This window comes from Phymastichus coffea, unplaced genomic scaffold (assembly GCF_024137745.1).
Source record: "Phymastichus coffea isolate CEN01 unplaced genomic scaffold, Cenicafe_Pcof_1.1 PCOF00006, whole genome shotgun sequence".
In the NCBI taxonomy this organism is placed as follows: domain Eukaryota; kingdom Metazoa; phylum Arthropoda; class Insecta; order Hymenoptera; family Eulophidae; genus Phymastichus; species Phymastichus coffea.
Genome location: NW_026706817.1, coordinates 399,872 through 417,449, shown reverse-complemented (window position 1 = coordinate 417,449; position 17,578 = coordinate 399,872). Strand labels below are relative to the sequence as shown.

Here is a 17,578-nt window from a genome sequence, read left to right as displayed (position 1 = left end):
TTTCGACTCGTGGAGGGATGTGGACATGTCTTGGTTGTGAGTGCGAGTTTTGGTGAGAAAGTTAGAGAGGAAAAGTGTTTGAGGGGAGAGATAGAGGTGGAAAGAAGGTGGAGGCGGAAGATAAGTGGAGTAGAGAGAGAGAGAGAGAGGTTTGGAGAAGAGTAAGAAAAAGCAGAGAGAGAGGAAAAAAGAAATGAGAAAAGTTGAGGTTAAGAGAGAAAATTAAGAAGCGGGAAAGGCAAGTATAGAGGAGGAGCGGTAAGAAGTAAAGGCTAAGACAGAAAAGGTAAGACAGGGAATAAAGGTGGTATCACGCGCAGAATTAGAGAGGCGAATTAAGAAGTACGGGTTAGTGAAAGAAATGTTTGTGACAGCAGGTTAAATGAAAGATAAGGGTGGAAAGATAGATAAGAAAGGCATAGAGGAGGAAAAGAAGAAAAGAGTAAAGAATAAATAGAGAAATAATAGAGAAAATGGAAAGAATGGAGGCAGAGGGGAAAAGAAGAGAGAAAAGATGGTAGAAAGAAGTAGGAGAAGTCAGGAGAGAACAAGAGAGGGAGAGAGAAGAAAGGAAAAAAAGAGATAGAGGAAGAAGGGAAAAAGCAGAACTTAGATAAAAGAAACTGCAGGAAAAATCAGGAGAGGATGAATTAGTTGGAAGAAGAGTACGTGAAACTAAAAAAAAGTATGGAAGGAGGAAACGAGGAGCATAGAGGAACAGAAGTAAGCAATAAGGATGAAATAGAGTATATGAGAGAAAAAATGGATAGAGAAAGCAGGATAAACAATATAATTGTGATAGACTTAGATGGGGGGGGGGGGGGGGGGGGGTAAGATGGGAAAGGAAGGGAGAGGCAGAGGATTGGTTAAGGTAGGAACTAGAAATGAAAGAGGAGATAGTGAATCTGAGAAAAATAGGACGGACAACGGGGAGGGAAGATCGGGGAGAAAGAGGAAAAACAATGTGACAAATTAGATGCGCATCACGGGAACAAAAAGAAGGGATTATGAAGAGGAAAAAGAATCTCGGACAGAAAAAGGTCTATATAGATCAGGACTGGACGTGGAAGCAGAGGAAGATAAGAGAAGGAGTAAGAAGAAAAGCGAGAGAAATAAAAAGTAAAGGTAAAGAGGTAAAGATGTGGCATAACGGGGGGAAGTCAAAGGAAAAAGAATGGTGGTGGAGCAACAGGGAGGGAAAATGGGTAGGAAAAAGGGCGGAAGGGTTTTGAAAACAATAGGGAAAAAAGAGAGAGGGGATGAGGGAGAGAGAGGGAAGAGAGGCAGTGAAGATACTATTCTGGAACGTGGCGGGGATTAGGAGCATGCAGGAAGACGACTGGAAATATGAGCCGTTTATTTTGAAAGTGATCTAACTCCGTTTTTCAATTTTCTGCCGCTTACAATGGTTACATGTACAGCTTCATGTTATTTATCAGTGACGCACTTCAGATTGCTTATATTCTGAGAAAATAATACATTTTTTACACATAAGTTTTCCGAATTAATTGAATAACTGAGCCGTGTAGTTTGAAAATGGCCTAAACTTTCAATATCTCGATTTGAAGATGAATGGAGTTAGGCCACTTTCAAAATAAGCGGCTCATATATTACGGAATTCGATAAAATAGGTCTAACGGAAACTTGGGTGAAGAGGCAAGGGGCAGAAGCTGAGGTGGAGAAGCAATTGAAAGGGTATAACATAGATTAATGAGACTCAAGAAGGGAAGGAAGAAGAGGGAGAGAAATAGGGGGAGGAATAATGGCGGTAAGAGAGAGGAAAGGGATGAGTAAGGTTGAATGGAAGAAAGAAAGAACAAGTGAGATAATAGCAGGAGAAATAAAGATCGGAGGGAGAGAATACATGATAGCAACGGTGTATATGCAACATGAGAGACTGGAAAACTATGAATATCTAAACGAAGAGATTGAAAAAAACAAAGGAAAAACAGTAATTATAGGAGGAGACTTCAATGCAAGAACAGGAAATGAAGGGAGAGAATGAGAGACAGAAAACCTAGAAAAAATAAAGGCCAAGGACAAAGTGTTAAACGCAGAGGGAGAAAAAAGGATAAAATAGTCAGGAGAAATGGGTTTAGTGATAACAAATGGGAGAAAAGAAGGAGATGAAGAGGGAGAAATAATATATATAGGAGCGAGGAGAATGTCAATGATAGATTATATAGTAGATAACGAGGAAGGTTATGAGGCGATAAAAAGAGTTTAAATAAAAGAGAGGGTAAAGTCAGACCACTTACCAGTAAAAGTGGAATTTGGAGATAAAATAGGAGAAGAAAGAAAAGAAGAGGAATAAAGAATGATAGCCGACTGGAGCGAAGAAGGTATACGATAGTATCAGAAATGGATAGACGCAATAAAAAATAGAGTGAGGAATGCAGTCGTAAAAAAGAAGATAAGGAAAAAAAAAGGATCGAAAAAAAGCTGGTGGAGAGAAGAATGTAGGATAAAAAGAGATAGGGTGATGGCAGAGTTAAATAAGGTAAGAAAAGAGGAAGGAGACAGAGGTCAATACCTAGAAGCAAAGAGAGAATACAGACAGGAAATAAGAAAAGCGGAAGAAGCTGAGAGGAAAAGAGTGGCAGAAGAAATACGAAAAGATAAGACGAGAAGAAAATTCTGGGATAAAGTGAATTGCAATAGGAAGAAAAGAATTGGATTAGATGAAAACATAAGAAAAGAAGAATGGTTAAAACATTTCAAGGGACAACTGGAAGATAAAGAAAAGTAAGAAAGCAAAGGGGAAGAAACCGAAGACAGCGAAGGGGAGGACGGTGAAGAAATCAAAATAAACGTAGAAGAGGTAATAAGAAGAATGAAAAAGAAAAAGGCGACAGGAGAAGATGGTATAGCAAATGAAGTGTGGATGGATGGCACGAAAGGCTTGTAAAAATTTATAACAAAATGCTTAAATGGAATATGGAACGGAGAAAGATACCCGAAAGAATGGAGGAAGGGAATAATAGTACTAATATACAGGGTGTCCCATTTTAACTTACGCACCAAGATAACCCAAAAACTATGAGAGCTAGCGAAAAATGTTTCGAATAAAAGTTACTCGTCTCCGAGGGGGACATATTATGGTGACCTTGACTTTGACCTCGAGGGTCATTTTCAAGGTCATTTGAAGGTCAACTTTGTTTTTTCAAATAGGAACCCCTATTTTCGACCCCGGATTCGGAAAGAGCGGAAAATTCTACATTTAGATGACCTATCATGCGTGGGGTCCGGGAGACCCGCCAAGGTCATTTGAAGGTCAACTTTGTTTTTTTAAATAGGAACCCCTATTTTCGACCCCGGATTCGGAAAGAGCGGAAAATTCTACGTTTAGATGACCTATTATGCGTGGGGTCCGGAAGACCCGCCAAGGTCATTTGAAGGTCAACTTTGTTTTTTCAAATAGGAACCCCTATTTTCGACCCCGGATTCGGAAAGAGCGGAAAATTCTACGTTTAGATGACCTGTCATGCGTGGGGTCCGGGAGACCCGCCAAGGTCATTTGAAGGTCAACTTTGGTTAACAATAATTGGTCATTCTGTGAAGAAATATCAAAGACGTAATGCATATTTGAAAGATAACACTAACCACAAGAGTGGTAATAATTTGTTAATACTTACATGAAAAACGCTCAATGACTTTTTCAACAGTTGTTAAAAAAATGCTTACTATTAATAATCACTCATCTCAACACTAAATTCGTCACTCCGTTCAAAACAAAAATCGACGTTTTTATTCAAAAACTTACTTTTACCTCTAAATGAGAATAAAGAATTGAATACACGTTACATCTCGACTTTGACAGAACGGACAACCTTCCATACTTCCCGAATCCGGGGTCGAGAATAGCGATTCCTATGAAAAATAGTTAACCTTCACATGTTCTTGAATGATCAACCACAAGTTACACCTTGCCTGAACGTAGAATTTTTTGTTGTTTCCGAATCCGTGATAAAAAAAGTAGGGTACTTCAGGAAAAAACAAAGTTGACCTTCAAATGACCTTGGCGGGTCTCCCGGACCCCACTCATGACAGGTCATCTAAACGTAGAATTTTCCGCTCTTTCCGAATCCGGGGTCGAAAATAGGGGTTCCTATTTGAAAAAACAAAGTTGACATTCAAATGACCTTGACGGGTCTCCCGGACTCCACGCATGATAGGTCATCTAAATGTAGAATTTTCCGCTCTTTCCGAATCCGGGGTCGAAAATAGGGGTTCCTATTTAAAAAAACAAAGTTGACCTTCAAATGACCTTGGCGGGTCTCCCGGACCCCACGCATGATAGGTCATCTAAATGTAGAATTTTCCGCTCTTTCCGAATCCGGGGTCGAAAATAGGGGTTCCTATTTGAAAAAACAAAGTTGACCTTCAAATGACCTTGAAAATGACCCTCGAGGTCAAAGTCAAGGTCACCATAATATGTCCCCCTCGGAGACGAGTAACTTTTATTCGAAACATTTTTCGCTAGCTCTCATAGTTTTTGGGTTATCTTGGTGCGTAAGTTAAAATGGGACACCCTGTATAAGAAAGGGAGGAAAGAAGTAGTAATAAACTACAGAGGAACGCTGATGGATACAAGATATAAAATGTACATGGAAATACTGAGGAAAAAGCTGGAAAGAGAACTAGAAGTAAAAGAGACGCTAAGCGATACGCAGATGGGATTCAGAAAGAAAAGAGGAACAATGGACGCAATATATATATTAAAAACAATAATAGGGAAGACAATAAGGGAAAAAGGAGGAAAACTGTACGTTCTTTGCTGACATGAAGGCTACTTTTGACAGGATGAAGAGGAAGAAAATATGGGAAATCATGAAAGAGAAAGGGATAAATGGGAAAATCAGAAAAATAATAGAAGAAATATATAAGAAAACAGAGAGTAAGGTAAGAGTTGAAGGAGAAATAATTGGGGAGTTTGAGACTTACAAAGGCGTAAGGCAAGGTTGCCCTTTGAGCACCACGATATTTAATCTTGCCTTCGCCGACCTGAAAGTCAAGATTAAACAGGTGCAAGAACAAGAGGTAGTGATAGGAAGGAAGAAAATATGGACATTAGGATATGCAGATGATATAGTGATGATGGCAAAGAGTGAAAGTAGAATGAAAGCGATACTGAAAAAATTAAAAAGATACCTGGAAGATAGGGGATTAGAGCTAAATGTAGGAAAATCAAAGATGATGAAATGCAGGAGAGGAGGAGGAAGGGGAAAGGAAGAAGAATCCGAATGGGAGGGTGAGAAGATAGAGATGGTTAAAGAGTACAATTACTTGGGATATGTGATATGCAGAAATAAAAATCAGAAATAAAAATCAGAAATATCGGAAATAAAAAGCAGATAAAGAAGGTAGAAGGGAAAATAAATATGGGACTCGGAAGACTATGGGGGCTAGGAGAAAAGCTATTTAGAGAAAATTGGGAGCTAGGGATGAACCTGCTGGACGCACTGGCGAAAAGTATGATTATGTATTGAGCAGAAACCTAGGGTGGAAGAGATACGAAGAAATAGAGAGATTACAACTAAAATACATAAATTGCTTATTGGGATTAGATAGAATCACGTCAAGATACTTAATACGATAGGAAACAGGAAGACAAGAAATGAAAGAAACAGCATTAGAAAGAGCAATGAGGTATGAAAACTAAATAAGAGAAGAAAGAGTAGGCCCAATAAAAAAAGAAGCATAAAGAGATCTAAAGAAAAGGGAAAGAAATAAAAAAGATAAATAGGGTAAAAAGGAGGAGAGAGAGGAAAGGCTAGAAAAAAGTAAAATATATAGAGAGAGGAAAGAGGGAGACGAAATGAGAGAAGAGTTTTCGGAAGAAATAAGAGAAGAGCTGAAGAAAAAAGAAGAAAAAGAACTAGAAGAAAGAACTGAAAGAAGAAATGAAAAAATATAGATTAAAGGAAATTCAAGGAGAGGGAAGAATAAAAGGCCTACAAATAAGGGAAAGGTTTAGGTTAGATAATGAAACGAGAGGAAGCAGGTATTGGGAAAAAGAAGAAAATAAGACATGTAGAATGTGTATGAAAGAGGAAGAAAATCGGAAGCACATAGTAGAAAAAAGTGAAAAAAGCAAAAAGAAAGGGGAAGAACAGGAAAAATAATAGGAAACAAAGAAAAGATAGCCTGGATGAAGGAGTTAAAATGGAAAGGAAGAGGACAAAGGAAGACAAAAACAAGAAGACGAAATTACAAGGCCCTAAGAAAAACAAGTGAGGTTAAAGAAAGAGAGGTAGAGGAAAAAGTGGGAAGGAAGGCAGAACAAACAGGAACAGAAGACAGAGACACAAGACTCACAGACACATCTACATACGCACACATATACACAAAACACGCACACACACGCAAACATACACATACATACACACACACACAAAACACACGTACTAGCAACTACACAAGCGAGAGGAAGCAGGTATTGGATGATGGAGCAAAAATGGAAAAGAATAAGAAGCGAATAAGAGAAATAAAAAGGAAAACAAGAAGACAAAATTGTAAGACACTAAGAAAAATAAGTGAGGCTGAGGAAATGTCAGGCAGGGGAAGCTATAGGAAATGAGAAAAAGGTGTCAAAGCCCTAATAAAGAGAAAGACAGGTGAGATGATTAGCAAGAAAGAGAGCAAAAGCAAAAGAAAGGCAGAGGTGAAAAGGCAAAAGAAAGGCAGAGGTGAAAAGGCAAAAGAAAGGAGCAAAGGAAGAAGTCGAAAAGAAAATAAGCAATAAAGGGTGAAACAGAAGAGTGGTAAAGGCAGATCTCGAAGAGAGAGAGAAAGAGAAAATTAAGCAATTGAAAAAAGGGAAGAAAGGCTGAACAGACAGACACATAATATAGAGACACAAGATTTGCAGACACACCTACATACGCACACATATACATAAAACACACGCACGCACATACACACACACACAAAACACATACATTAGCACAAACTGGACACGAGACACAAATAGTGAAGTAGGAAATGTAAAGCAAAATGTAACAAAAAGTTGAAATAAAATAATATATATATATTCTTCTCAATTTTGTTAGCTAAAAAAGGAACTGATTATGAGTTATAATAAAATTGTTGAAGGTTATTTCACCCTCTTTAAGATTCTTCAATGTCAAGAGTAGTAAATGATTTTTTTCAAGTAATAAAATTATATATTTGATCATTTCGAACTTTTGAAACCATATTTCATTTGTCCTAAAATTCCTTGTATTGTGATTTGTTGCTATTCTATTTACTTGAGACTTTTGTATATTCTTTTATTTATCTACATATTATGCTCAATTATTGATACTTATATGTCATATCTGTTTTTCTCTTTTAAGATTTCTTCAATGATCTCTTAAATGCCAGTAAGAGGAGCTTTCACGAGATGTTTAAAAAGACATATGGAATATTATACGAGCAAAATGCTTACGTATTCATCGACTTATTCCGTGAGCTTGAAAAATATTATGCTAAAGGTTCGGTAAGTGTTTAGAAATAAACTTTTAATAATATATATATGTTACCTATAGTGACATAGAGGAACCTGGAGCGACATGGGTAGATTATGAGAAGATATGGGTATTGTCATTATTTTACATAAAAATCGCAATCTTTGGTAAATTTTGAAGTATTTACAATTTTTATTAACTACCTTAACATTGCTTCATTGTATATGTATAGAAATAATGGCATTATCTTACCAATTTTAATGCAAAACAATATAACTTTTTTCTATTTAAATTAATGGAATCATTTTGGTACAATGTTTCCGAAAAGTGACTAAATTCAAAGTCATAGTAACTATAATTTTATTATTAAATATGATTAAGGATGACTTAAATAGTATGTAAAAATATTTGTAACGTAATCTCTCATTATTTCCAAAAAATTGACTTAAACCATTAAAACCTAAATCAATTCTAGCCGAGATAACCTCAATCTAACTATAAAAGAATTACCGATGCTTTTTCTTTTGATAGTTACAATTATTTATGAGAAAATTATTTAAACAAATTATCATACATTTCTTTATTTCAACAAACTAATAGCAGCATTCGATTTTACGGCAAAAACAGAAACGACTAAACAAATTATATTTAAAATGCAATTGATTTTACACCAACAATCTAAACTCTGACAAATATTTTTGTCATGCCTTTTGATCAATTACTTGTAATGAAAAATCACTGCTTTGCCAATTCGTCTGTTGGCTTACACAATTGTCCGTTCGCCACTTTAGGATGAGAGTGTGTATGTATGATGACTTTAGATGAGGAGAAAAGACGGCGAACATAGGATTGAGGGAAAGGGGAAACGACGAGAAATTTGACGAGAGAGAGATTCAGGGAGAGTTGTTGCTTGACAGTTAGATCAGACGAATCGTCTATTTTCCAACGGATTTGGAGTTGTTTTCAGGCGCGGTGACGCTGGATTGTGATTACTATGGATACATGCCCGGTGCGAGAAGCTTGTTGGTCAAATAAATTTTTTTGTGGGTGGTTGACTTACGCCTAGTCAGTGTTGATTTTCGGTACCCGAATATGTAAGGATACCGATGAAAGTCCACATGGACGTCTGTCGTTTATCCGAGCGGAAAGTAGAAATTGTCAAAAACCGGATACGGATAATAGTAACGATAATAACAGCAGTGGTGAATAGTAGGAGGCGGTCATCAGATTACGAAGGTCAGTGCCTATGTCTCTCTCTCTCTCTCTCTCTCTTGCATGTTCGGGCGTATCATTCACACATATATGCCCGAACCATTTTAGCTAGCCTCGGCATCGGTCGTGATAATGGATCGCGTCTTTACAGCTAACCGATAATCTTGTTAATACGTTTGAGCGGATTAACGCCGAAATTACATCTAATTTACTATTGGATTTCTTTTTTCGATTTTATAATTAGAAGTGGGATTCAACTAAGTTTTTCCGAATTTTATCTATCACTAGTCCCCAAGCTAATCTCAACATTAGTTTTGTCTTCCGAAATCCCTTTTAAATAATTTGTGCGGTCGACCACGGATCGAATAACCGTTCGGATTGACGGTCGTATTTCTTTTTAAATACTTAAGAAATATTCTATTTTAACTAAGATAGTCATTGATAATGTTTTATTTTCAGTATAGACTATGTCCAACATTCATACTTTTTTGTTGTATTTATTATCAGATAATCTTCACATTTCTTACAGTGACCGTTGTACTTTCTACCTTTTGATAATTTTTGATTATCTTTGAAATTTGTACTTCCTCGCTTTCTACATAGTTAATAAAGTTGGTTTTTATTCATTTTAATCATTAGATGTATTGTGCAATTTTAATTGTTCAAAGGCCATAGCCGACTTTCTATAGTTATTTGTGCCCCTAGCCACTTTCAAAAACCAACTACGGCATCCTTTTTGGAGTAGTTGGAAACGTATTTACACCGATTTTCAACCGTTAAGATACATTAGAACCAGGACAAATACAAAAAAACTGTTTTTCAGCACTTTCTTCACTTCTTAGTTTATATTTCACAAGGAAAGCAATATTTTCTGACGTACATTTTTTAGTTTTACTCGTAAGTTTTACTCGTTATTTTTAATTTCTAGTGCTATTTAGTAGGTAAATCAGAGAGGACACAGATCAGGGGGGCCTCAGATCAGTGATCTAAAGTGCATGATCTATCAGATCAGCACCCTCAGATCATGTACAAGTGTCCCCGCCTCTCTCCCCGCCCGCCCAATGTGAAATGCGTTTTAAATATTAAAATTTTTTTATGATTAATTGAATTTAATTAATTTATGCAATTTACGTGTATACAGTGTAATGCAGATTTAGCTCATTAAAAAAATGAGCAGATACCACGGGGAATCAATCTCGCGTCCTATGGATCGATAGACCGTAGCCTCTAGCAACTACTGTGAGCCACGTCTGCTTTTAGCTCTTGATAACTCTTATTGCGTATTTTAGCTACACAGCCAAAAAGCGACTAGAACGGCAGTCCCGCACCCCCGCCCAAGTTCATCCGCATGTGTGCGCGTGTTTTAAGATCACGCGTTATCGTGTGTATGTGTATGTAGTGTGTTTGAATGCTATATATATTGTATACACAATTAATCACAACGTATGTATGCATGTATACTTACATGAATCTATATATGTACTGATTATTAATTAATAAAATAGTGGAGTACAGTGGAAGGGGGTTAATAGTAAATATATACATCGTTTTTATATAAATAAAATTTTTTTATTAATAAAAAATAACTCTTAAATTATTAGTAATTATTATTAATAATAATAATAAATAATAATTAATTAATTAATAATAATAAATAATTCTATACAAATTACTATTATACAGGGTGTCCAAAAAGTTCCGGGACACCCCAGTAAGTCCTGAGATATACTGAATCCAGTGGTGACCTTGGTTTTGACCTTGAGCTTGACCTTCAAAGTCATTTCAAGGTCAACTTTTTTTATCAAATGGGAACCCTTATTTTTGACAACGGTAATCTAAAGAGCGGGAAATTTTACGTCCAAAACGGTATTTTAAAATTTTTTTTCATGGCCTTGAGAAGGTCGATGTAAGGTCAAATGCTTGAAAAACTGCCTAAAAGCGTTTTTTTAATTTTTAAGATATCGAAAAATAACCTCTATAAAATTTGTTCAAAACAGAGTGGGCCACTCAATGCACCAAAAACCTTTGACCTTTAACCTCATTTTGAAGGTCATTTCAAGGTCGAAGTGTTTTTTGTAATGGAAACCCCTCTTTTTGTCCCCGGATTCGCACATAGCGCGAAATCCGACGTTTGGATAAGGTATTATGTTGAATTTCGATTGATCCACGACGTTCATCGCTAAGGTCATGTGAAATTTAGATCCAATATTATTAGCGAAACATTTACAAAATGTTTCGCGTTAAAAATCGATACCCGTTAAAAAACGGGTTATCCAAACCGAAAGTCAAGTTGTTTTAAATGAGGAGCAAGCAGAGACATAGGTACAGTTTTTTTGCCGGATAAATTTTTTCCACTCACTGCGTTTTGAATGTTTCTTTCTGATTTCTCGCGCTATGTGCGAATCCGGGGTCAAAAATAGGGGTTTCCATTACAAAAAACACTTCGACCTTGAAATGACATTCAAAATGAGGTTAAAGGTCAAAGGTTTTTGGTGCATTGGGTGGCCCACTCTATTCTGAACAAACTTTGTAGAGGTCATTTTTCGATATCTTAAAAATTAAAAAAAACACTTTTGGCAGTTTTTCAAGCATTTGACCTTCAATCGACCTTCTCAAGGCCATGAAAAAAAATTTTAAAATATCGTTTTGGATGTAAAATTTCCCGCTCTTTCGATTTTCGTTGTCAAAAATGGGGGTTCCTATTTAAAAAAACAAAGTTGACCTTGAAATGACCTTGAACATGACCTCCAAGGTCAAAGCCAAGGTCGTACGGATATGTCCCCCTCGAAGCCCAGTAACTTTTGTCTGAAGCAGTTTTTGATTAATCCATTATTTTGGATTCTAGAGGGGGTGTACGGGTGGTCTGGAACACCCTGTATAATTCCATATAATATTTCCTCGAAAGAAAATCTTTAATTTCTTTTTTCATTACGAAATAAAAAAAAAACCGTTTAATTCCTTTTTCAGTCTTATCTCGACCGTCCCGACATTCTTCACTTTTGTTTTGTCTAGCGCATATCCGTTACTATTTTACATTCGTTTTTTTGTCACTATTACAGACATCGACCGTTTCCTTTTTCGTTCATTTCTCACTCTTTCTCTTATACTATTTTTTCACTACGAAATTTACAAGGGAAGTCGACGATTGCGCATATAACTTTTACACATAAACTATTGTGTATAGTATAGTATGGTACAGTATATCCATACATCAATTTTCACGTATGTTATTGTACACAACAGTTTACATATGAACTTTTTAATATTTTATTTCATAGAATTTTAATAAAACATTACAAAATTCATTATGCAAGAGAAAGGTAAAAAATTACTATTCAATGAAATAAAATATTATAAAAGACAAGCTGACAATTGAGCATATAATTATTTTTACATGGAAACTCTTATGCACAATAACATACATGAAAATTAATGTATGGATACACACTGTACCATACTATACTGCGCACAATAGCGCAAAATATGAGGGTGGTCCGATAAGTACTTAGCCTCACCACCCGATGGCGCCACTCTCGCAAAAGAAATATTCTATCACGTAGTAAAACCTTCTCGATGGTTACTGTCAAGATTTCAGCCGGATCGGAGTTGTAGTTTATTTTTGAGAGCGTGTGAAAGCAAGTGTGTCCGTTGATTTTTGAAAAATGGAAAAAGAGCAGTATCGGTCGGTGATTCGATTCTTGTTTTTGGAAGGGAAATCACGCAGCGAAATCAAAAAGCGCTTGGGTGCTGTGTACGGTGACTCTTCTCCTTCGATGGCGACCGTCAAAAATTAGTTTAACGAGTTTCAACGTGGTCGCACGTCGATTTTTGAAGAGCCACGTCCAGCTGCTCCGAAAACGGCTACCACAGAGGATAACGTGACAAAAATTCATGATCTCGTATTGGCAGATCGACGATTGAAGGTGCGCGAGATAGCTAAGATCGTAGGCATCTCAAAAGACCGCGTGGGTCATGTCCTGCATGAAATGTTGAGCATGAGAAAGCTGTCGGCGCGATGGGTGCCGCGTTTGCTCACTCCGGACAACAAGCGCAACTGTGAGACAACTTCAGAGCAATGTCTGACGCTGTTTAAGCGCAATCCGAAGGAGTTTCTGCGTCGTTTCGTGACAGTCAACGAAACATGGATGCATGGTATACACCAGAGACCAAGGAACAGTCGAAACAGTGGACTTTACCCGGCGAAAGTGCTCCGAAGAAGTCGAAGACTGCCCCATCGGCCGGAAAGGTGATGGCCACCGTTTTCTGGGATTCACAAGGTGTGATCTACATCGACTACCTAGAGAGGGGCAAAACGGTCACAGGGCTGTACTATGCCGATTTATTGGGCCGATTCGACGTCGAATTGCAGAAAAAACGGCCCCATTTGGCGAAGAAAAAAGTGCTCTTCCACCATGACAATGCACCGGCTCACACCTCCGCCGTCGCCATGGCCAAATTGGTCGAATTAGGCTACGAACTGCTGCTCCATCCACCGTATTCTCCAGATTTAGCCCCGTACGACATCTTTTTGTTTCCAAACTTGAAAAAGTCACTCGCCGGGCAGAAATTTGAGTCGAATGAGGAGGTAATCGCTGCCACGGAAGCCTACTTTTCAGACCTCGAGGAAACGTATTTTTCAGATGGGTTAAAGAAGTTTGGAGCATCGCTGGGCCAAGTGTATCGAACTAAAAGGAGACTATGTTGAAAAATAAAACGCCACTTTTCCAAAATTTTCGTTTTTCTTTTGTAGGCTAAGTACTTATCGGACCACCCTCGTAGTTTGCGCACAATCGCCGACTTGCCTTGTAAAATTCATATTAAAAATAGTGTAAGAGAAATAGTGAGATATAAAAGAAAAAAACCAAATAAGTAATTAAACGAATAAACTTACCTAATTGATTGATGCGGTGTTAACGGCATTTTTATTGTTTACGCCGAATGAGTTGATGCCTCTTTCTTTTCATTTGATCCTCTTACCGGTGTCCGTAGCGCATCGATGATCTGTTGCTCTACAGCGTCGAGTTCATATTCATATGGAATTCTTCTGACAAATCTTCAATAGCTCGGTCGAGAACATCCTTACACAACTCACTTTTCGGCGAAAAAAACTAATTCACAATATCTCTGCACTGCATATTGTTGCACTTTACACTTAGACTTGTAGTTCTATCTCTTAAAAACGTATACTGATACGTAATACTTGAGCTTGATTCACCGTTGTCACTTGAATAGGTTTCATACCAATTGTTCTGTGTTAACGATTGTTGTAAGCAGCAGTGAGCTTTGGTAGTATATCTACCCATTTGTGATTGCCACGTAGACTAAATTTTATCCACATAGCATTTTTTGAACGTACAATTAAATCGTTCACATATTGAAACTTTGAGTGAACTATAAGTCGAGTAGAGATTAATGTTATATTTTTTCATAAGAGCTCCAAAAGTTGCATTGTGAAATTTTTGCCTCTATCCGTGTGAAGATTATTTGGTACTCGACCTTTCACCAAAACAAATTTCAGTGCTGCAGCCACATCACTACCGGTTTTCTTTTTCACTAGTATGCATGTTTCGAAAAATTATCGATTATCGTGAAAAGCCAATTGTAGCCGCGATTTTTTTTTAGAATAAGCCTGCATATCGATGAGATCGACTTGCCAGGTCTATTCCTCGAATATCGTACTTGCGTCGTGGATAATTACATCTGGCTGGTTTGAGAAGCTCTTCCACTACTTTTTGATGTTCCATGAGACGACACGTGTATTGCTGTATTTTGAGTATCTATTTTTATCACTGATTTATTTATTTCAACTAAGTTACTGAGATTTCTCTTCAAGTATGCTATGACACTAGTCTGTAACAGTTTTTACTTCCTACTGAACGTTGGACAGTACGCAAATTAACGACATCGTCAGAATTTAGTGGTGGAACAACATTCTTTAACCCATTAATACCCAAGCCGAATCTGGTAGAGATAGCCTTGAAATAACTATTGGGTTCATGTTATAACTCAAAAATAATTTACACGTGTTTTTTCCTTTTGCATTTCCAATTGTTTATAAAAAGTTATTTAGAGAAATTGACAAAAGTTTTAGTTTTTTGAAAAACTATTTACGGCAATCGATTCTACGAGAAAAACCAAGGCCAAAACCTCTTTAGCCTTTTATCATACAATTGTAATTAGAAATCATAAAGCAGTTTCCATCATTTGAATTTTATGAACCGAATGTGAACTAAAAATAACTTGAAAAAGATTTTCTACGGTTGTACTGAAATACTCACACCATCAGTAAAAATTCCTCATAATTTTATAATTCTTTCTAATTTTCATTCCTATCTTCATTTCAAATGTAAATCGACTAAATAGTTCGGTGTCATATACTATTTCGACGATAGCTTGTCACTCAGTGAAATAGAAGACCATTCTATTATATTGAATAAATTACTGATTTTGTTCTTTTTATATACTTCAATATAAAACTATAATACCATAACGAGGCGAAGAATTGCTGATTTGAATGAGATGGTTGACGGTGATGATAGATGGTGACCATCATGTTGATATTGCATTTCTTCCAACAGAGCATGAGAGCTCAGATGAAGGTTCAAGTAATGAAGAAGAAGAATATACTTCACTTCGGCCGCTTCCTACAGGATCGTATGAACATATAAAGAGTTCTTATACTAGTGACCAGAAGTTACTAGAACCGAATCATAAGTATGATTGGCGTGATAATGCTTTGAATTATGACGATCTTCCAGATGATGACTATAATCTTTCATCTATTTCATCATTTTACTCAAAAAGTTCTTTGGAATTGTTTGAACTCTTTTTTTCTCAATCAATGAAAAACTTTATTATAGAAGCTACTTCCGAAAACCACTTTGAATTGACCAATGATGATTTAGATCGATTCATCGTGATCATTATGATTACTATAATCAATTCTAGGAAAAAGCAGTCTGACTATTGGTCCAACAAACGACTTTTGCAGTGTCCAATAATAAAAGAACTTATGCCAAGGGAAAAATTTGTAAAAATAAAAAAAAACATTAGGTTTTATAAACTTCAAGACAAAGATGAAAAAGATAAAGTTTGGAAAGTCAGATATTTATTTGAATTATTTAGGGAAAATTGTATGAGATATGGATTTTTTTATTATAATTTGTCAATTGACGAATTTATGGTCAAATATTTTGGAAGATTCAGCATCAAGCAATGCATTAGGAACAAACCTATAAGATTTGGGATAAAGCTATGGGCACTATGTTCTTCAGATGGATATATATATATGACTTAGATATATATACGGGCAAGTTTGGTACTGAATCTGAAAATCCTTTAGCTTCTATTTGTTTGGGATCGAGAGTGGTTATCAAATTACTTCAAAGGTTCCTGGAGACGGTTAAAAATGAAAATCTGGCAAAATATCATTTACTTTTTGATAACTTCTTTACATCTCCAGATCTCATGATTTATTTAAGAAATATTGGATTATTGGCTACAGCAACTGTTCGTCAAAATCGCGTCAAAGCAAAAATCGATATGTCAAAGAAAGCTGATAGAGGAACCACTATCTCAGTTCATGAAGCCAATTCAAAACTGAATTACATAACGGTGATGGACTCAAAACCCGTATCAGTTCTCTTAACTAAATATGGAGATGAACCGAAAGTTGAAATGAAAAGATGGCATAATAAAACTAAACAAAAAATTCTCTTTCCTCAAGCTTTTTCAATGTATAATAGGCACATGGGTGGAGTAGACTTACACGACCAGCATTGTAATGCACTTATGCCTACAATCCGAAGCAAAAAATGGACGTGGTGTCTCTTCATGAGACTTATTCAAGCTTCATTAGCTAATGCTACTGTTATTTACAATAAACTCCAACCAGATGAGAAGAAAGGTTCTAAAGATATTGTGGAGGAAGTTTATGAATATTATATTCAAAAACTCGAAAATACTCATCGACCCAAACGACAGAAAAAAGTTGAAACTCCGACAGAGGAACATCAGATAAAGATTGGGAAACGTATAAAGTGTGATAACGAAAATTGTTCAGTATTGACTGAATATTGTTGTTCAAAATGTGATATTTATTTTTGCAAAACTCACAGAGAAAATCATTCGTAATTGTTTTTAAGGATCTGTTTTGAAGAAAGTAGTTCTTTTACCGATAATGATTAACAAAAACAGTTGGGTCGAAAAAAATAATGTTAGAGAGGTTTTTGTCAGCATCACTTCTCAGTTTCAAGTTGTTTATAACGAATATAGACCAACAAAATCGAGTCTGACAAGAAAATCTTACAGAGGTTTTCGCCTTGGTTTTTCCCGTAGAATCGATTGCCGTAAATAGTTTTTCAAAAAACTAAAACTTTTGTCAATTTCTCTAAATAACTTTTTATAAACAATTGGAAATGCAAAAGGAAAAAACACGTGTAAATTATTTTTGAGCTATAACATGAACTCACTAGTTATTTGAAGGCTATCTCTACCAGATTCGGCTTGGGTATTAATGGGTTAATCTTTTATTTTGCAGATCGAAATGACCTTCTGACATGAGCTTGAATTTGAGACTTGGTGAACCACAACGGTCGTTAGCTCGATGTCAAAGCTTACGTTCGAATACGTCAACGCTCATTTTAATAATGAATAGATGGTAGTAATTCTTTCAATATATATATATATATATATATATATATATATATATATATATATATATATATATATACGAGGTGTGATCAAAAAGTAAGGTGAATTTTGAAATTTAGCGGGCTACGTCCGTTCGATCTTCGACTTTTTTATTTGGTTATGTCGGTACACTCGTCTAGAACATACGTTCCAAATTTCAGCTTTGTAGTATGTTTGGTTTGTTTGTGAGAGGCATCAAGGTTAGAAGTGTTTTGCGTGCTCCACGA

At 36.3% G+C, this 17,578-nt stretch overlaps 1 protein-coding gene across 2 annotated transcripts in view; it reads left to right on the top strand.

Annotated features, from left to right (window-relative positions):
- The window catches only part of LOC131668304 (glypican-4), a 412,396-nt gene that overhangs the window by 182,423 nt on the left and 212,395 nt on the right, over window positions 1-17,578 (top strand). For both annotated transcript variants that reach the window (XM_058942375.1, XM_058942366.1), the window contains exon 4: window positions 7,338-7,480. In XM_058942375.1, coding sequence (XP_058798358.1) covers window positions 7,338-7,480 — 143 coding nt within the window. The remainder of the gene's footprint in view (window positions 1-7,337; window positions 7,481-17,578) is intronic.